Raw genomic sequence first — 21668 nt, 5'->3', positions numbered from 1 at the left:
CTTAAATTAAAATCTATCATTTGTTACATCTGGTTCTTCCTGAGATACTTTTTTTGACTCATAAATGTTAACATCTTTATTCTTTAGATGCTGTGACCTTGGGAAAGTTACACTCTAATGAATCAGAGGAACACTGAGTGCAGCTTTTACAGCTTTCCAGTTGCCATGATGTTTTCAAGACCCTTGTGCCAAAGAAAACTGTAAAATTTGATAGCCATTAGGACCAGTCTAAGAGGAAAGGTCAAGGGTGGGCAGGCTGGGAACAGGGGAAAATCAGAATGAGCAGCCTGATGTTTCTCAGTGGAGAAAGAAAAAGAACAGGTCCAATACGTTATTTAGCACGAGGTTGTTTTTTTTTTTTCCCAGTATAAATCCCTCAAGAGCCTTTCCACCACGGGCACTGCCTCTCCCACATTTTTCCCATTAGTGCATCCACAAAGAACAAACAAAATAATTTAAAAAAAATTTTTTTAAAAAATCAATTTTACAACTTCCTTCAAAAATGTCACAAACCCCTGTTTTCCAGCATTAAACCAGCACTAAAATGAAAATGCCACGGCAGCTCAGTGGAGATGATTTGGATGCAATCTGTGGTATTGTTGTGCTGTTTCTCTGGAAGCCATTTCCCACAGTTTCCAGAAAAGCTCAAGTTCTCTGCAGCAGCTTTGTTCGTTTCCTTTTCTTCTGTGATGGTTAAGCACAAAGCTCATCGTGCTTTGTACCTTGTTAATGCACTTGTCTGGAAAAAGGAGGGGAAAATGGAATACAAACCAAGCTATGGAGAGGTTTGTGCAGCTGGTTAAACAGCACACACATTTTAAAAGTATGAACGGTCCCACATTTAGAACTATCTTGCCTAAAAGCATTTAGGACAACACTTGGAAGGCAAATGAGACACCATCCCATTTATCACTGGCTGTAGGATATGACTTTACTTTCTATTAATATTTTAATATGGTGTTTAGTATTTTTGCTCTAACCACAATTACTAACTCATCATTTAAGAGAAAGCACAGTCACCTATTGTTGGTCCCTATTTTGCCCAGTGTCTGAATTTTTTTTTCCTGAGCACAGGAAACATGAATCAAATTTTCAAATCCCACAGAGGAGGGGTGGCCTTACAAGAGTCACCTTCACTGCTTGGGGAAAAAAACCAAAAACCCAGACAAGGTTTTAGACACACAAATCCTTCTCTAAGGAGGTGATGAAGTGCATGCACTGAGTTTATCAGCTGCAGAAAACACAGGTGTGTTTAGCACTTGTTATTTTCCAAGTTTTAGTTAATGATCTTCAAGTATTGTGTACCAGACAGAGAGAATTAAAGAATCACATTAAGGAGTCACATTTAAAGATTCCAGACACTACCAGGCACCCAGTGCTGTGAGCTGAATTCAGCTGCCTCAGCTCACATAGTTTTAAATGAAACAAGGCAACAGATGAGGAAAATCCAAGCTGAATGGCTCTATTTTATATTTTTGGTGAATGACCTTCACATTCTTCATCCACTGATAAGAAATTTGGTCTCTAGAACTCAGTTTCTCATATTTTTCTAAAATTCTCCTTCCCTTCCCAGTTTCCTGTCTCTGTTCTCTTCGCTCTGCATTTCCTTCCTTACTTAAACTCCTTGTTCAAAGAGTCAGAAGAACATTTTTAATGGCTGGACATTGATGAGCTCGTCAAACTGACAAGAAACAGAAGTTAGTACCCCTTTATTCATCCTCTCAGGTATTCCTGCTTCAGTGGACATGTACTTTGCCAATGGGAAGTTATCATTGAAGAACAGGAGAATAAACAAGACTTAAATATATATAAAAAAGTAACATATAAACTGAAAGCTGAGATTTGGTACCATTTGCCAGCCACCTAAATACTCTATACAGTCATACATAAAGCTTCAGGGGCAGGAATGGAGAGATCAAATAAATCACAGAATTATATCACAGAATATTCGAAGTTTTGGAGGACCCACCAGGATCATCGAGTCCAACACCTGACATGGAACACTTCCCTTAGGATCTTTCTTACCTTATAGAGGTTTTGACAAGTCTTCCTTCTGTTTTTATAGGTGTCTAAAACCTTTGGATAGCTCGAATCATTTATGGAAAAAAAATAATTAAGCAGAGTTCTTTCCCTAGGGGACAATGTACTTTCTGTTAATGTACCATAGTATTATCCCTGTGTGTCATTTGCCATCTCAGCCAGCACAATGCAATCTTACCATTCACACCAAATATTTTTCTAGACAAATCCCAAATTATTGTTACCCTGCATTAAGCATCTTGAACCCTTGACTGGAGTTTGCTGCAGTTTGACATTTGTCTTAATTGATATTTAAACAGATTGGCTGCAAGTTCTTTGAACTGCAAGTGAGATACCCAAATAAAGATGGATACCTGCAGAGCACAGAGCAGTTTCAGAGCCTGTCTTTATTTAGTGGCTGCCGTGCCCGACAAGCTCAAGCAGAGAGATTTCCTGTTCACAAGCTGTTCCCAACGTGAAACATGACATTTGGCAGCGTTTTTTCCCACCACTTCTAAATCACAGCCATTTCCACCCCAATTCCCCTCTTCTAATAGAATGGGAAATGTTTGATTGCACATCTAATCTTCAAAGTTCTTGGGTGCCTAATGGGGAAGGATTTTTGTGCACCTTACTGGCACAGGGGGTGTGTGCCTGCATCCTGATGATAATCATTTCAGTAAGTCCTGGCAGGAGGTCGTTCCCAGATCTTTTAGTTGAAAACTGCACCTATAAATTTGGAGGCAGAGGTTTAAAGGAGCGAAATTAGCTCACTGATACAGACATAATTCACCTGGTTTTTATCCCAGACTCTGCAGGCACCTCATTCTCAGATTCTCCAACCTCCCTTTGCATTTCATGTTTAAATGTTTGTCCACTGACAAAGGGAAACAATCTCAAGCTTCGATTCTGAAGTAAATCTCTTTATTACCTGTCAGTGAATGAGTCTTAACTAATTTTTTGTGGCCCTTGGTGTAGGAGAACAGAAGATTTGTAAAATAAAGGGCTTCCTGTCATCCTGTATCACTTGGTCAAACTTCCTGCTTTGTAAGGGACACGTATCAGATATTAATTTCACCAGCCCACCTGTTCAGGGCTGCCTTTCATTTCAACATTTACTGAAGTTCTGCAGCTACTTCTGAACGTAACACACAGGGAAACCATGAATTTGTGTCCCCTGACAATGCCAGATCGAACACTCATCAAGCCCAAGAAACCAACTCTGCCTATTATTTTGTTACCTGTTCCCTGAATGCAGACAAATTCCCACCATCCCTCAACAGCATCTCTGATGAAGTGAAGGCCTCCCAGTATTTTAATTTGCACAACTACGTTTATTTTTGCTGTAAATAGTTTTTCTAACTACAGAAGTGTTTATCTGCACTAGGAAGGTCTACACGATGGTGAAAAAGCTTCAACACACAGAGAATGCACTGAAAAATGGCCCTTACAACCCAGTGAAACAGAAGTTCCCTCACACTTTGTGGTAACTAAAACTCACAGCACCTTTGGCAAGGGGAATGGATTACTATCAGCGTGTTTCCTAACTTCCAACATTAATCATTTCACATTACACTTTTCTAATCCAGGAGATAGTGCTGGGGATTCTTATTTTCCTTCTCTTTTCTGTGGTGTGTACTGATAGTAAGCCCTCTTACAAAATATTTCAGTGCTCCAGCCTAGACACAGATGCAATATAGATAGATTATATATATATATATATTATGTTTTCAGGAGAGTGGTAAGTATTGATTTTTCTTGTGAGCCCATCCTCCAGCTCTCTGCATCATATAAAAGGTAAAAAGGTTACTAGGCTGCAGATTTTGTTACCATGCCAGAGTTTAAGATGATCAAGTCACATTTTGCTCCTGTAATGACAAATTCAGCTTGTTACAGATTTTGTGTTTCAGAATTTCCTCTCTCAGTAAGTTAAACCTCACCAAAGGTGTGGTGATAAATGACCACACCCTAAATGTGAGCACACACCAGCACTGCCCCAAACAGCTCACAGCTCTAAAAGCTGCCTCCACCAGGAGTCAGGGAATTTGGGCACTGTACAATCAGGAAATGTGGAGCTGTTTTCAGGATGCCAAAACACTTGGCAGCCTCAGAATTCTGGCACAGCCTCCCAGCTCCTTAAAAACAATTCTGCCTCCACAATGTGTAAAGTACCTGCCATGCAACTCGCTTGGGTGTGCAGATTGAATGTTTTCCATGTTTTGAAAGCCTGGCCCTGGCCAGTACCAACAAGAAGCCCTGGTTGCTGATGTAGCAGATCAATGCAAAAGAGTTTTATTTGCAAACAAATCCTACACTGATGTAATTTTTGGATTCCAGCTATTTCGTTCCTGGAAGAGAGAACCCTGTCCTACTGAGACATGCTGACAGTTCTAAAATTTTAATCACGGGGAGAGTCCATCAGTTAGGATGCAGGGTCTCCTTAGTCTTCTAAAAGGCCATGCAGAAATTAATCTTGTGAGCCAGAGCTCTATTTATCACCAGAGACAAATAATCTAACCAACAGTGGTAAGCAGCCTTTGGGTTTTGAGCTTTGGATGTGTACCCATCATCCAGAGAGGAGAGAGATGTACAGACAGTGAATATTAATGCAACCCACTGGCTTTTCCTACATCACCGCCTTTTACAGACTCCCAAAACACTGCCTGGACTCTCTGACCACTGGAGAGGTAAGCAATGGCAGAGCCTCTCTGATCAGGAATTTATGAATTTACACACTTATCTTGTGAGGGTGACATGAAGCCAGGCTGTACCAACACCTACTTCCAGAGAGGAAAATCCAGGAAAAGCGGTAAGGAGGAAATTTAAAATTCAAACCCACAATTGCTGACCTGTGAATCATCAAATATTTTCATTTACAAGCTGTGCTTACATCTGATGTTTGGACAAGAAAGAAAGATAAGAGCAAAACAGAAGCAATTTTGGCTTTGCCAAGAAAAATTAGACATTTCTGCTCCAATGTTCAAACATCCTGTACTAGAAAATACAGCTTCCATTAATGCTCTTCAGTGGAAAAAGAATGGAAGTGCAGAATGGAAACAGTAATGTGGGCATTTGCTGTAAATTGAAGAATGCCTATATTCATAGCCTGGAAATTTTCCTTTGGCAATTTTTTGTAATTACCTATTTTTGTTATATTGGGGAGAACTTTAGGTAAAAATGACCAAAAAATGCCTACACCTCCTGTGCAGTATTCAAATAATACTTTTTGAATATTATTCACAGAATGCACCATAAAAAGCCAGGCAGTCTACAACTCCAATAGATCTCCTCCCCAATAGTAGAGGGATAAAAGTGGGTAAGTTTATATAAACATTTCTTTAGTCCTGTAAACTTATTTCCAATACTCTCATTTAAGTGGTTTCTCATGAGAAGCCTTGCACAACAATCCTGTTTTATTATGCACAGATAAACAAAATGCAGCAATATCTTGCCTAAAGACTCAATTAACAACCCAATAAACAGTTTGGGTTGGCTTTTTTTTTTTTTTAATGGGACATTACAGCCAGTATGAGACTAGAGATGAGCTGTCACTTTTGGAAATGTTCTTGATGAATTCCCCATGCTTCTTCCTCCTTCCCCTCTTTCTAGACAATCCCTCTCTTAGAAACACAATGAATATACACCAGTACAGTCCTAAGATACACGAACAGGAGTCCAGGAAAGAACATGCTACAACATCCTTGCTTATCCATTAAAAACAGGGTCCCAAGGCCTGACTATTTAACTCACCCATGAATAACACAGGACTTCCCCCTCACTAAAAGACTCAAAAACGAAATAATGGGATTATGGGTGTTTAGCCACGACACCTGGTTTAACACTGCAGCCATCTCAAGTCAGGTTAAACATCCAGGTCAAGCTTTTCAAAGCACCTATTAATTTTTCACAAATTAAGAGCAACGTGCATTAAATAAAGGTATGATCACACAGTCCAGCAGTGCTTCCTGAGCATGATGCTCCATCAGTTATAAAGGGAAAATAAAGTAGTGGTTTGTACTACAGAGCCCCATCTTTGGAGAGATGAAATCCACCCTCTGTCCTCTTCAGATACCCTCGAAACAAAGAGAAACTCTGTCCCTATCCCAAATGTTCAACACACAGAGCCAGGACCTGCCTCCCTCCCAGCATAATAGACTTTATTTTTACTGAAAGTTAGGTCTCTGAAAGGAGTGCAGTAAACACAGTTTGGATGTTAAATTAATTATTAGGCTGTATTATTAATGGCTCTAAGTGCCTGATAAGCTAATGTTTGTACTGATTCACATATTGGTTTTGTAACTTTTGACCCCAGAAAACTTTTTAAAAAAAGGGCAGCAACAAGTTTTCAAATTACCCCAGGAAAAGTCAAGTAATCCCACCCCCTACCAGTCAAACAATTTTACAGCCAGCAGATTGCACAAAACCACATGGAGGAGATATTTTTAATTAAGTGCAATATAAGGAGAATAATGGTTACCCGGATTCAGTCCAAACAATTATTATCAAAAGGGCCTTAGCATTTTAAAATAAGCCATTAAGAAAGGCTCAGTGTTTTAAACATAGGCTGTTTCCGATTATAAAGTAGAGCTTTTAATTAAGATTAGTAAGGCCTAATTCAAGCTATAATTTGGTTCCTTTAGTTAGCAAATGTCTATTAAAACTGAGCAATTAAGGTTAAATGGGTTGAAGCATTTAAAGCACTCCCTCCTGCTTCAAATACTATAATAGAAAAGACTATGTCAGTGACTAATTCAGACCAGAAGACACGTATTTCCCCTTAAGATTTTTACTTCCCTGCTGATCATAAAGTTTGCTAAAGAAGGAATCCTTGGTGAACTAGATTTTCAGCGGAACAAAAAAATTGCTATGTGTTTGTATGTTACAGATTATCGTGCACAATTTAACCATAAAACACAAATTCTGTGATTTTATATAGTATGAAGTTTGCTCCTATTATGTTTTTTTCCCTTAATTTTACACAGTTTAGTAATAAAAATATGTAGTAAACTTGCCAGGAGCGTATTTCTCTCTGTATTCATACTTGGCATAATGGTCTTCAGCAGCTGGGTGTGTACTTGGCAGGTAAAGGTATAATATAGTATATATATAATATATATATTATATAGTATATATATAGAGTATAATTCTATACTATGATTTGTATCCTTTACATAAATGGCCTTTTACAGCCATTCCCAACTCCCCTTCCATTTCCCTTTTTCGCAGTTTTTTCCAAGGCTGAAATTCTTCATGCTTGGTGCCATCTTTAAGATCAAGTCCAGACTGCTGCTAACTCGGGCAATTGTGCCGTGGAATTCTACTCAGGACAAGGGTTGATGTTGTCTCCCCATTGAGGAACAGGTTACAGCAACCACCACCAAAATACTCGCCTCAGAAACAGCTAAAAATTATGACTAGTACATAATCATGACATCAAAATTAATGGTCATCACTAAGAGCCTTTCAGGATAAGTAATACAGGAACATGTTGCAGTAACTTCTTTTTTGGGCAGCAACACCCAGTGAAAGCACTTCTGTATTAACCCAAAGTATGTCACTGAGCTATTACAGAAAATTAATGCAATTGCTGCTGCTGTCCTGAAGACATTTCTGTGTATCCCCTATTCAGAAAAGAATGCTAAAGCTTTGGGGTTTCCCTTCACAAGACCACATGTGATGCAGTCAACTGGTATTTCTTTTATAATGCACTTCTTGCACTTCCCTCAAGGAAAAGATTTTAAAAAATATTTCAGAGCAGGCAGTGAAAGGATGCAAAGTGCCAGGGGGTTAAAGAAGAGAAATACTTCTTGTATGCCTTTAGAAGTGACTGATAACAGAAAACTCGAGCGACAACACCTTAGATTTTACCCATATCACAAAGAAAAAGTATTTTCCTACTCAACAACCACAGTATAAACAATTTGATAGGGTTGTTTCCATTGTTGAAGTTTTTGAGAGAACTGCAACACAAAACTTCTTCCATTCTGAAGGCGTAATCTCCTTAAATGTGCAACTGCACACAGAATAAACTGCTGCCATTTTCACACAGTGAAACAGTCTATAACTAATAAAACAGATTATATCCAACCAAAGCATTTTTAGTCTTCAGGATTTTATGTCAGGCCAACAGAGTACTGACAAGCTCACTCTTAAAAGCCAGAACAGTCACAGGGGAGGACGTGGAAGGAGGAGCTTTGATCACCTTCATCTTTAGGCAGGTTGAAATGCACCAGGGAAAAAAAAATATTGGAATTTCTAAATAAAGTTGGACTTTGGTGTTTTGTAGGTAGAGGAATACGCTGGCATGTCTCCAAGTCACAGTTCTTACAGATTCCTTTTCCAAGGAATTTCTACAAACAGGAAAAGTGGAAATAGAATAAAGGCACAACTCTACCCAACAAAGACTGACATCTCCAGGGGTAAAAAGCCAGATATCAAATTCCCCCCATGCATGTGCTGCCAAACAACTGAGATATGCATTACCTGCACTCCCTGCTCAGCAAAGCAAATACCCACTCACTTCATCCCCTTTTCCCACTGTGACAGGGAGACTGGAAGTTTAGAATGTGACCTCTGCTTCCAGATAACGAAATCGGAACAAAGGCACTTCAGAGCAGTTTCCCCTCTTACAACAGCAAGAACCAGAATGCACAGCAGTTACACCCTGCAGGATTTTCAGCAATGGTATGTCCAACAAATAATTACTCCTGCAGAGGTTCCCATTCTCTGCAGCACATTCTGCAGCAACACCATTCCCCCCAATAATCCCCAAATTCATATTATGCATTGCTCTTCTTTTCCCCCCCCTCAGTTAAACTTTTGAGGTTCTGTGAGCACAATGCCTTGTTAAAGGTGAGGACTGACAGTGGTTCATGCAGACTAAGGCATGGGAATGATGGGATGCAGCTCAGCAACCTCTAGCTGAGAGAGTAAATGAAAATCAGCTTCCATATTCTAACAGCTCATTTGCTTAACAAGTTGCTTATAGGAATCAGAACAATCATCTGAAAATTGCTTAATCTGTTTAACATTTCTGATTCTTTGGTGGCTGAGCTGTAGAACATCATCAGTAGTTGTGAAAACATGGCCTTTAATTTGATGTATGTTGTCTATGAGGCCTAAAGCACCAAACTAACTGCTCATGTATTAAGCACTAAGGTCAGGTTTAAAGCAAGATCAAGGTCTTGTATCAGCTTGTTAAATGATCCAGATTTTATTTTTTTAATTAATTTGTCACTGAAGGAAAAACTGTGGCCTTCTACAGGCTCCAGAGAAGCAGCACTGTAAAGTAAAATGATATCTTCAATTTAATAAAGCACTTCCACAGAATTAAAGGGTAACAGTTTCTTAAGATTAAGCATTTGAGTACTTTGATGATTCAAGGCATTTGAGCAAACTAATGGAAGTGTATTCCTTTTGCTCAGCATCTTAAGCACATAGAGAAGTCTTGAAATTTAAGGGGGTCTGTCACACCCTCCCTTCAGTGTCTTACAACTCTGCCAAATATTTATGTATGAACTACGTTTTTTTCATGCAAGGTATCTGCTTTAAAGCAGGTCTGCTTTCTTCAGCCAAAATTTTAAACAAATATATACATAACTAAAACAAAGGGAAAAAAAAACCCTCGAGAAGTTGGCTTTTTATTCCCTGAAGTGATTGTATGGAAAATTCACTTCTTTGCTGTGTTGTAAAAAATCTCTCCCCTTACTTGGACAGATTAAATGCTCTCAGATTTTGTTTCCTACAAGGAGTCAAGGAGTTCCCTTTCAGGAGATTTCTCAGCACAAAAAAAAAAAAAAAAGGATGGACAAATTACAGCTGAAAATTCACCAAACAAAAACAGGCCACTTAAAAAAAAAAAAAAATCCTTACAGAGAAACCCAAATACAATAAACTCAAAGCTCAACCTGCTGAAATTTATGCAGCTTAAGTTTCCAAAACAACCTTCTTTGTAGGTGTTTTTTTCCCCCAGCCTTTTGCAACACAACGGCTCCAGAAAATGAACCAGATTAGGAAATCTATTCACCTTATTCACCATCACCTTCTCCCTGCCATGTGTCTCAGCCTCTACATCCCAGTTCACTGCCATTTCAGGGTAGAAATGGCCCTGCTTACAGGGCCAGGCTGTAATCCTTTGTTTTCTTCCACTTTTAGGGGTGTTATTTCAGTGATATTCCTAACAGAGCAGCCCCACAACAACTGCACCTATGCAAAAAAAAACAGGATCAGGGAAAAGGAACCTGAAGCTCCACGACCTTGTGATGCCATCAGTCTCAGAATGTGCATTTTAGGAGTCCCCATGATCGAATGGGAGCCAACAAATGACGGCAAACAACCATGCAGAGAGGTTTTTCCAGCCAGCCACCGAGGAAAGAGCCATGGGAACAGCAGGGAATGGGCTGAGGGACAGGTGAGCTCTGAGATGGGGAGGGGGGCCAGGAGAGAGGTGGAGAAGAAGGAAGGAAAAGGGAAACCTGAGCGCTGGTTTGACCTGAAGACCAATTCTCCAGTCCCACAAGTCTTGCTGTGGGACACTGGGTAACTCTCTCCCAGAGAGAGAGAGAGGACAGGGGAAGGAAAACTGAATAAAGTAACAGAAAATCCACGAGGAGAGGACAAAAGAGAAGCAGGATTTGCAGTAAGGAAGTGACAAGGTTAAAAGAGAGCTGAGTAACAGAATATACAAGACTGCAAGGAAAGGGGATTGCACCAGAAGGTGACAGGTGGGAAAACAAGGAAAATGGGACAGCATCTGGCAGATGTATGAAGAATGAAGACAAAAGAAGCACAGGCTCTTACCTATTGAACTTAGTGCATTTTATTTATGCCCCTTCAGCTTATTATAGTTTTCCTGGCAGATAACTTGCACTGTATATCTGGGGAAAAGGAAAAGTTCCTTCTAAATACCAAGTTCACATCACCACAGGAGGCCACCCTGGGTTCTGCAGCTCAGCAACTCTTGACACTGATGAAATTTTATGATATTTAGAAGTTCCCAGAATATCCATAGAACCATCCAGCAGACAGGGAGCTTATCAACTATTTAAAGAAGTGTCCTTGGAAAAAAACCCACATTTTTTCCAAACTGGGAATCCCATTGAAGAATGGGATCATATTTCTAGTGGTGTGGATTTGTTTATGTAAAATATAGTGATATTTCTATCTGAGAAATATTTCTGAAGAGGGTAAAAAAATAAAGCTGGAGTAAATATTCTTTTTCTAAGTAAAAATGGAAGATTTCCAAAGTGGACCACGGGGGGAGCTGTTCACTGAGGCAGCATTATGGGCTGGCAGAAAGTAAGAGGTAGGACAGAGGAGGGGAGAAAAGGGAGAGGAGAAAACAATAGGGGGTGTGACACGTGGGGACTGATGGCCCTGTGAGAAGATAAACGGGTCGTGTCAGCCCAGCTAAGGGATATTCTGCTTTTATTGGATAAACTACTGAACAACGTTGGAAAACTAAAGCAATTGGAATAAATAAATAAAATTAAGGCTCAGCTCTGACCGAAACAAAAGCTCTATTCACTGAAGAAGCATGAAGGAGGGGGAAAAAAAAGTTATCATAAGCTGTTAATTCACTTAGGCTGTAATAAAATTCTGTTTTAATACAGGATGTTCTCAGGAGTATTTTCTTACTTCTTCTCTGCTTCTCCATCCCCTAAGAAAGCTCATTCCCTGAAGCAAATTAGAAAACTGGCAAGTTGGAATGGAGTATTAAATGGTAGCAGACAATTTGAAAAGAAAAAAACCACAGATATAGAACACCTCAGAATCTAATTTTGGGAAACATTAAACCCCCAAAAAATGCATCAAGACACCAAATAAATGAGCAGGACCTAAACCAGCATCACAGACTTGCAGCAACAGGTCTCATCCAGAACACAGCCATGAAGGGAGGATGACATGAAGTTCAATATCTGACATTAACACCATCTGTTAAGGTGTTCTAGCTCTGGAAAGCAGCTCCAGTACCTAATGTCCACCACAGACCTCATTCAGGGAAATCAAGGGTGTCCTTAAAGGAATTAATTCACCTTCTACTGCAATTACAAAGATCATCAGTCACAAGTCTCAGCTCCCTAGACCTGGGCAAGCATCAAGATGCCCAAATTCCAGAAACCACAGGACACCCAACTCTCACATGCCATCACTGATGAAGATGGTCCACTTAAGAATTAATTGCTTAGAGTGGCTTGATGGGACAAAACCGAGCCCTCAAAATAAATGGGATTGCTGTTCCATTCAAAAGACATCCAGAAGCCCCTTACTTGCTTATCCCTGCAGACAAGAGGGGGCTTTGGTGGGAGATACAGGACCAGGAGCTGGGAAATGACAAGTCTGAGGTTCCCTGTGCTGTTTCCAGGCTGGTTGATTCAGAGAGCAGCCCCCCTTCAATATTTGGGTTCATTTTGGAAAGGCATGAGAAGAACACAGCAGGTATTTCAAACACTGTAGTAAAACAAAAATCCATAGTGTCAGACCATGAATGAGCTTCCCAAGTAAATGAAAGATAAAACAGGTCTTTATTATAAAATTATATGAATATTAAGTCAAGCCTGAAGAGACAATCGTTATTATTTAAATTAAATCGATAAGAGGGTGCATTTTCTACATGTTTTTCCATTTGCTAAGATTTGTTTAAAATCCTTTAAAAACAGACCTAGCAAACAGGTATAAGAAGAAACTTGGCTTCATATCCACAAAATTACTAAAGAGGGTAAAAACTGGTTTATCTGTACAGTTTCTGACTCAAGTGCAATGAAGTATCATTTTAAACTTTAGTATATTGCTCTCAAACACTGTGAGTAGTTTAAATTTTGGCTTAGGGATGATACTGCACCTGCAGCACGAAATAATCCTTGTGGGTCCCTTCCAACTCAGCATATTCTGTGAATTGCTGTGTGAATGTGACAGATTTGAGAGTCTCAAATTTGCCAAAGGAAGAAATTCACCATCCTGCTGTTTCCACAGAATTAGAATTCCTAGTTCAGAAAAGGGCTTTCAGTTGGCAGTTTAGAGGTGATTTGTGCAGAACTCTGTGCTCTTCTCTCTGCAGCAACAGGTCATGTAAGAGACAAAGGCATCAGAGAGCATCCATGGAAATATCAAAATCTAGGGATACCAATGCAAGGATTTTTCCAGATACAGCATTGAGTTTTTCTCATCCACTGTACACAGAGCAATATTAGGAACTATGACAAAAGTTTAGGAGATTAGGAGCTGACTTGCTAGGTTGGCTGGACATCTTCCAAAAACTTCCTTCAGCTCAGTAGCCTTTAAATGAGCACTGGGGGTCAGAAAGGACAATTGGGGTGTGTTTCCAAATGGGGATACGAGGAACATGACCTGCTGTGAGGCTGGATCTACCTGTGATTGAGGCAGGAATGGTTTACCTGATTTTGGGATGATGTTTAAAGCCAGTGAGGTGCCAGCCATGGGGCAATGAGGAATAACAGCCCTCGCTGCAGGTTACCACGACCACCTGCCTGTTTACCTGGAACGACTGTTTACATTAGGAAAAGGACTGCAAATACATCAACACGTGACAAACTTGCATCACCAGAACTGCACAGGCCCACTGAGCCAGCAGACAAGCAGGGCTGCTGCTGATACAGCACAAATTTCCAACGTGAGCAGGAATGAGGAGATCACCCTCTCAGGGCAGACTCGGCCAAGATACTTTGCCATGGTATGTATATCTTGCCCTCAGCAAGATGTCCATCAAAAAAATGATGAAGCTTCACAACAGGAATAATAATTAAAAAAAAAAAAAGTAGAGCTAAAAATTGTTGACCATTTCTGTACAAAAAGTAACATGGCAAGACCTGTGCGTGATCCGTTATTAAAAGAACTGAAGAGTTATGCAAATACTAGGAAAGATAGAAGAAAAAAAAACCAACAAACTACTCCTAGAAGAAAATCACAGTCAATATGGGAAATCTCAGAGTAGAGTTTTGCAATCCAGAAGCAACAGGTCCCAGTGAATATGTCTTAAGGAAAAATCCCATCCGTTCACTAACATCCTCCACACACTGTAGAGAAAGGGTCCTACATGTAAGGTATAATCCAAAGGAAAAAAAATCCTACAGCTAAAGCAACTCCCTGGGATTACAGTCACACTGAGGATAAAGAATAGGGTAAGGAAAAAAAAAAAGCATTTAAAATAATGATAACACAGTAACTGGATATAAAATGGGCACAGATAAACATCAATGAAAAATTACACAGAGCATTTCAACTATTAATGAGGTGAGGGTTTGGAGTAGCCAAAGAAGCAGCATTGGCAAAAAAAAACCAACTAAAAGCTAGGTTTAAGAGTTCAACCTCTTCATAAAGTGCTCAGTGACAGGGTACCCTACAACACCTGACACACTGCACTGGAGGCAGAGAAGGGCCATCAGGGCATAAGGAACACCAGGACTTGGAATACTTTTGAACCCTCTGGAATTTCCACTGCTTTGACACAGTTTTCCAGCTCACAATTTTACTGAGATATCACCCTGTGGGGAAGCCAAAAGTCAAGGCAGAGAAGGTGAGGACAAAGACCTAGGGGGCATGAAGATCACTGCATTTGAGATACTGAATAAAATCCCAACAGGGAGGATTTCCTAGGCAAGTCAATCAGTTAATTACCAATTAATGCATTTTATATATTGAATAGAAATGGAGACTTGAAAGCAATTACTTTTGTTTAAAGATCACCTGGGTTGGACACATCATTCTGTCCTATGAAAAGGTCAGGTAAGAAAATTTGTTTTCAAAGGATACTGAACACAAATATTATGTGATACAGGAGAACATCAGAGCAATGCTGACCATAAGGCTTTACAAAAAAGAGAAAAAAAAAAAAGAACAAAGGTATAAACTGAAATCTACAGAGGGAAGCAGGAGACAGGACGCAGGAAGAATGAGGAACTCCTGTCTTTGGAGAAACAACTGTGCTCTGTGGAAAGAAACAGGTCAGCTGGTTCAGCAACAGGCTCACCAGAAAATAAAACAAAGGAAAAAGGTAAGGTAGATCTGTCTGACAAGTCATCCCTGATCCTCAGAACCTCTGGAGAAACCCAGGCCATAAAGGACATTTTGAGAGAAAAGCAAAGTTCGGAAGGAATTCCCTGCTAAAAGGAATTTAACAGACTGTCAAGAAAATGTTTCATTTCTGTGTAATTGCTGGTAGAGCTCTCCAAGGGTCCTTAAAGAAACAGTTTTGTCTTATGTATTCCTCCCCACCCTTTAGCTCACAGCAGCAAAACACACACAAAATCCTGCCCAAGTGGCTGGGCTCCACATTTACTGCACTGACCTGAAGATCCCATTGTTTAAAAGAAATATAAACAAATACACAGGAGCACACAAATATATATTCACATACTAGGCACGTTTCTATAAGTATATGCTCTGTTGCTTTTCTAAAACCTAAGAACCATCCAAAAAAATGTTATTTCCCATACTATATTCCCTTCCTCCAAAAATGGATTTCAAGTGAACAAAAGCAGTATTTAAGATTGATGTTTAAAATAAACAACCATGGACATGTTTCTAACTCAATTGCAGTGCCTCAGTACAACCTCAACGAAAAGTTGTCAGAATTAATCTGATCATGGGGTGTAATTTCTTCAAGCTCACTATGCTGCATAAATTGCAATTCTGCTTGTTTAGTAAAACCTGGCTGCGTGGGAGAGCCTGGGGTATAAGTGAGTCAGTTGTGTTATAATGGATGTTTTTCAGACATGAAGCGATACAGGTAAATTGCTACAAACTCAGCTCAAGAGGCACATCATCTGTAAAAATGTGGTCTTTTTTGCCTCATAGGTAACTAGTTTTAGTGATCAAAAGGCTTGTTTAGAAAAGCCCAGGTATAAAACTCTGAGAATCATTTAATGACCCAGCTTTGGTTTTGACACCACAGAGACCAGTCAGTAGCTTTCATTTTTGTTAACGAAATATTATTAAATAAATTACTTTTATCTTAAAGAAATAACCTGTATTTTAAAAGGTAATTAAAAAGGTTGATCACTGAAGTTGTCTTGTGACAGAACACTAAATACCCATCACTGAATTTAGCCCATTTATTTCTGTAGGTTTTGAATACTGAAGCTCAAGAGGCAAAATAAACCCATCCTACATGCACAGCAGGCCTGAGGTGGATCTCAGATCTGCCACTGACTTTTGTGACCCTTCCTTTTAATTATGAGCTTACTCACTTAGGAAAAGGACATAATGATACCTGCCCTACACTGAATTACATAACTTCAGTTACTTCGTGCTTGAAAGTACTTTGGGATCAAATTCACAGGTACTACATAAACAATTCAAAACAAGCCCCAGACAGGAGGCATTCAAAAACATTTCAAGCTTTCCACTTATCCAGGAGTTTGATATTAATTGCAAACTCGAGACACACAGCTGATGCAAAATCTTTAGAACTGGCACCATAATATTGTAAAAAAGGTTATATATCGTGCAGAGGGATACCTGGTTTAGACAGCTTGTGCTCATTGACCTGACTAATGCTCAGTGTCCATGCAGAATATGTTGCAGTTTGTCCCAGTTCACTTTAGTTATCAGGCTTGTCAGACACTGATTCTATTAGATATGAGTTTGATATCAGACAGAGAATTTCCATTATTCTGTACATCACTGCAAAGAGGAATCTGGGTTTTTACTACGTACTGAGCTCTCTTCTGTTATTTTTACAAAGCCAAGGTAAGTCAGGCAAAGAGAAATATGTATATTAAATAAGCATGAGTATAAAATATGTATATTAAACAAGCATGAGTATAAGCCATGTCTTTCACCATTAAACAGAGCTTAACAACTAAAACATGAATAGTTAAAGCTCAAGGAAACTCTTGATGTGCAAAACCAACACAAGTTCCAAAGCTGAGAGTGCTGTAACTTCCCAGCTGTGGCCTTGAGTTTCTCCTCAGAGTTCTGTAGCTCTTTCCCTGGAAGGGATGAGGAGAGGAAGAAGGGGTGCTGAATGATTATCCTGTCTGCAAGGAAGAAAATCTGGTTTCCAAATGAACAGCAGCTCAGAGTAGCAAGAGGTGGACAGTAGGAATTTGTCTCTGTCAATTTAAGCCCAAGACAGAAAAATATGACAACCACAAAAATGCTTCATGAGGGCACTTGAACAAACACTTCGGAAGTCCATGGAGAATAATATGTGGTTTCAAATTTTTGTAGACTTCAGCAAAGTCATTTCTAGGTCTTTAATCTTTTTAATGGACTGGCTATAAACATTTTTTTTAAAGTTTCATTCTGCCACAGAAAGAGAGAGACTTGGAAGGAAAATTTTTATACCTGCTAAGCACCTACAAGTAGGAAAACATAATGTTCTTGTATCTTTTATTTGTAGGGGTTGTGATTTACAGTATTAATTCTATCGACCAGAGAATCTCTCTGCTGAGATTCAACAGACAAGATGAGGGACAAAATCTGAAATACAAGTGTACCCAGTGCCTAATAAAACATGCCAGCTCTTTCTCAATTACAAGAAGGCATATAAAAGTAAAAACAACTTTTTTTTTTTTTTAAATCTGTATAAGCACAATAATCTGAAATGCTTCCTTTTAAAATACTGCACCACGGACTAGAAATACACGATCGTGACACATTCATAGTGTCAAAGAGAAGCAAGTTCCAGGGTCCTGGTCGAGGAGATGCAGAAAAGCACCTACTGTAACTTGGCCGGGGAGAACGGTGGCCAGTCCAGGGGGCGATCCAGGGGCCCGGCCCATCCCATCCCATTCCATCCCATCCGGTCCCATCCCATCCCATCCCATCCCGCGGCCGAGCCCCCCTTTTTAAATTTAATTTTTCCATGTAGGCTGGCGGGCACGACGTTTGCGGTGCCGGACAATTAGCAAGAGCAGCAGGGGGATGCTTGCCAATAAACACCCAGATTTGAGGTTAAGCAGCTGTAAATCTGCATTAATCGTTTCAGGAATTCAGCTATTTACAAAAGCTTTCAAAGAGCAAACAAATAAGAGAAGGGAGGGGAGGGGAAAGGGGAGAGGAGCCGATCTGTCCGTACCTTCACACTGCTTCCCTTCCCCTTTATAGCCCGGCTTGCAGATGCATTTGTAGGATTTCGGTGTGTTCTGACAGATGGCATCGATGTGACAGTCATCCGTGGCTTCCGCGCACTCGTCAACATCTGGAAGCACAGAACGAACCCCAGGGGGACAGATAAGGAGGGAGACCTGAGACGCAGAACACGGGGGATAGAAAGTCCCCTTGGAGCTGTTTGCCTGCCTGCCTTCCCAGTGTCATCCTGGAAAGGGGAACATCTGAGGTTAAATATCTGAACCTGCCAACGGGATGTTCTCCTCAGGTCATTTATAAGCACTGCTCCACCGAGCCACAGGGACTGGCTCTCACATTCCCGCATTAGGAAATCCTCAGGCACTAAAAATTAGCTTCTGCTGTGCAGGTCTGGTACTGGAGACCCTTAGTAAAAAAACCAGCATTTAAATGACCTTTTAGAGGACAGAAAAAGACCATTTGCGTGTTCTAGCGAAAAGATTTTCCTAATTTATAAAGATAGACCCTAGTTTAAATAAACTCTGCTGGTTGGGGAATGAGAAAAAGAAATATTTGAACAGTAAAACCACATTAATACTTTTTACTAAGAGGCAAAAAAGAAAAAAAAAAGAAAGAAATGGCAGACCATATGAAACTCGGTAAGTCAGTACGGTGGAAAGCAACCTGCAATAACATCATCTACTTGGACTAAAACTCATTTAGGAGGAAGAAAGTCCCAGCAGTCCCCCCCGGCCCCTGCTCTGGAAAGGGGGCACTCAGACCGCTTGTTTTCAGGGTAGGAAGCCTTTACAAACATTTCAGTGACGGGCATTCGGATTTAAAGAGGATGGGGAGGGAGGAGGATGAGAGGGAGATTTGGTAGTCGTGGGAATGTTAATGAAGTGAACATAGGAGGGGAAAAAGAAAAAAAAAAAAAAGGCAAAAAGAAAAAGAAGCAGCTCTGACCTATTAAGGGATGGGGTGTGCTGTAACAGGGGAACATTTAAAGCCACGCCTAACCTGCCCTGACCCCCGGAGTCCCCACAGACGGTCCCCGACCACCTCGACACCCGCAGCGTGGGGGCCGCCCCCGCCCTGGGGACAGCGGGCGGACAGGGTCGTGTCAACAGCTCCCCTCACGAGGATTGCCTCCCCATTTCGCTCCAGAGCCACATCTGGGGCTCCCGGGAGGAGCCAGACGGGCAGGGGAGCGCTGCCCGGGGGATGGAGCGGAGCACAGCCTGCCCTTTATGCCCAGGAAGGACCGAGGGCACCGGGGGTGCCGCGGAGGGAGGGAGAGGGGCATCCAGCGAGAGACCTGTGCAGCTGGTATCACGCCAACGAGATTAGCAGATCCTCCAAAAAGGTGCCCTAAAGTGAAAACAGCTTTATTGTGAGCTGGAAATCCTAACGCTAATTGTTTCAGAAGTGCTCACTCAGCCATCCCCAGTGATAACACACGGATCCTTCAAAGTCACCGGGGACAGGAGGGGGCTGTTTGGAGAGGGGAGGATAAGCAGACACTGTGGCATGGCACACAGCAGAGAACTTGTCTGGGAGGTGCAGACCAGGGCGGCCCCGCGGGGCACCTCTGGGATCCCAGCAAGAGAATTCCCTGGACTCTGTATTGTTGTGGGGGATTTTTTGTCTTTTTTTTTTTTTTCCCCCTTTCTTTCTTTTAAGAAAGAGGGGAACGGCGCACTAAGCGCCGTGATTTTAAGGAGAAACGCTCGGCTGCTGTAATCTGTTCCCTTCTTTCTTGTCCATTCGTTTATTTTAACCGCCGAGCCGGTTCAGATCTAGCCATGATTTACGTGAATTAGCTCAGGGGGTCCGAGGGTGTTGCCTAGATCAGGCAGAGATTCAGTCAAGCACAAAATGAAAAGAAGTTTTTTTGGGGGTTGGTTTTTGTTTTTCTTTTTTTTTTTTTTTTTTTTTTTTTTTTTAAATGCCTTGGTTCATACTTTTGAGTCATTAAACCGGCACCCATCTCCCATCAAGATCAGCAAGAGTGACAGCTGGACTCTTTATAATGCCGTCAAAAATTCAAACTGCATTGAGCCAAGGGGGACATTTCACAGCAACCAGAGGATGCCTGGGAGTCAGGCGTGAATGCCAATGAGTCAAATGAAAGGGCAAAACCAAATATGAGCCCTTGCTCTGCTCCACATCTCACATTGCATTTCTCGGACTTTAAGAACTTTTACGCTGACTTCGTTCATTTTGCTGCGTTTTAACTCCTCTATCTGAGGGATTTTTACACGCATCCCCCTCCCAAACCCTCCTCGCTCGTACTTCACCTTAAAGGATTACTTCTAGCACAACTTCAGAGACCGCATACGCATCTTTTAAGAAATCACTTTGGGCTTACAAACATCCCTAGGCAGAGAGAGCTAGGACGGGGGGTGTTTGATTTTTCGGGGTGTTGTTTTTTTTTAAAGCAAAGATTAAGTATCATTACTGCTATTAAACAGAGTGTAAGAAACGCCAGGTCTTCGGGTTAATGCGCAGACAGGGAAAAAAACTGTGAAGATATCCCAGGGCTCAGCACAGACTTATCTCGCAGGCACTTAAGCAAAGTAACTTTTTCTTCCCCATCTCTCCCCAGCACAAGTCCCTCGGCTCCGGCTGTGTCAGACACGCGAGAAAACGCCTCCCCACCGCAACTTCCAACACCCCCAGGTGCTGGAAACGACCCTCCCCTCGGCACCTTACAGCGGGCACAGCGGAGAGACAGACAGACAGACAGATAGACACGGCTCCCCCCGGGGCCGCCGCGGCGGAGCTCCCCCCCCCCACCTCCCCTTTTCCAACCCCGCGCTTCTCCTTACCTGCGCCCCCGCTGCCTCCCGCCAACCTGCCGGCCCAGGCGAGGGCGAAAAGCAAACAGCAGCGCCGCGCAAAGCAAACAGTGCCCATGATAACGATGCGCTGGCGGCGCGGGAGCGCGATAAGGGACGCGCCGGGGCGGCCGCGGAGCCGGCGGCGCTGACGCCCGCACAGCGCCCCGCTGATTCGCCGCGGTCCCGCCGCGGGGCGGGGACGGGCGGGCAGGGCCGCCCACGGGGAGGGCGTGCTGCGGGACAGCCACGGTCCCGCCGGCACGGGGGATGCCCGCCGTGGGGCTTGGCGGGGACGGCGGGGGACGCGCCGGGAGCGGGACGCGAGGATCGGGCCCCATCGAGGGAGGGCGCTCTCCGGGGGAGTGCGGGGGGGACAAGAGGGGTGGACAGAAGGATGGGTGGACGGAGAGATGGCGAGAATGGAAAGAGGGATGAAAGGATGGGTGGGCAGAGGAAAGGAAGAAGGGGTAGGTGGATAGATGGAGGGATGGGTGAAGGGAGGGACAGGTGGATGGAGGGAGGGCAGGATGGACGAATGGAGAGATGGAGAATGGAGAGAATGGAAAGAGGAATGAAAGGATGGGTGGACAGAGGAACACAAGAATGGGTAGGTGGATAGATGGAGGGGTGGACAGAGGGAGGGAGGGATGGGTGGACGGAGGGAGGGAGGCATTAAGGGATGGTTGGGTGAGTGGATGGGTGGACGGAAGGACAGAGGGATGAATGGACAGAGGGCTGAGTGGATGGAGGGATGGGTTGTTAGATGGATAGACAGAT

The 21668-nt window shown here is 42.0% G+C and overlaps 1 protein-coding gene across 2 annotated transcripts in view; it reads right to left on the bottom strand.

The window, feature by feature from the left end:
* The window catches only part of SCUBE1 (signal peptide, CUB domain and EGF like domain containing 1), a 169062-nt gene extending 148024 nt beyond the window's left edge, over nucleotides 1-21038 (bottom strand). For both annotated transcript variants that reach the window (XM_050325506.1, XM_050325507.1), the window contains exons 1-2: nucleotides 20880-21038; nucleotides 18059-18181 (exon numbers count right to left, since the gene is read on the bottom strand). In XM_050325506.1, coding sequence (XP_050181463.1) covers nucleotides 18059-18181; nucleotides 20880-20967 — 211 coding nt within the window. In that variant the 5' untranslated portion in view covers nucleotides 20968-21038. The remainder of the gene's footprint in view (nucleotides 1-18058; nucleotides 18182-20879) is intronic.
* Between the last annotated feature and the right edge of the window lie 630 nt (nucleotides 21039-21668).

This window comes from Myiozetetes cayanensis, unplaced genomic scaffold, assembly GCF_022539395.1.
Source record: "Myiozetetes cayanensis isolate MyiCay16 unplaced genomic scaffold, myiCay2020 scf3, whole genome shotgun sequence".
NCBI classification, from domain to species: Eukaryota; Metazoa; Chordata; class Aves; order Passeriformes; family Tyrannidae; genus Myiozetetes; species Myiozetetes cayanensis.
Note: the sequence above shows the minus strand (reverse complement) of the source record. Positions and strands in the feature narration are given on the sequence as shown.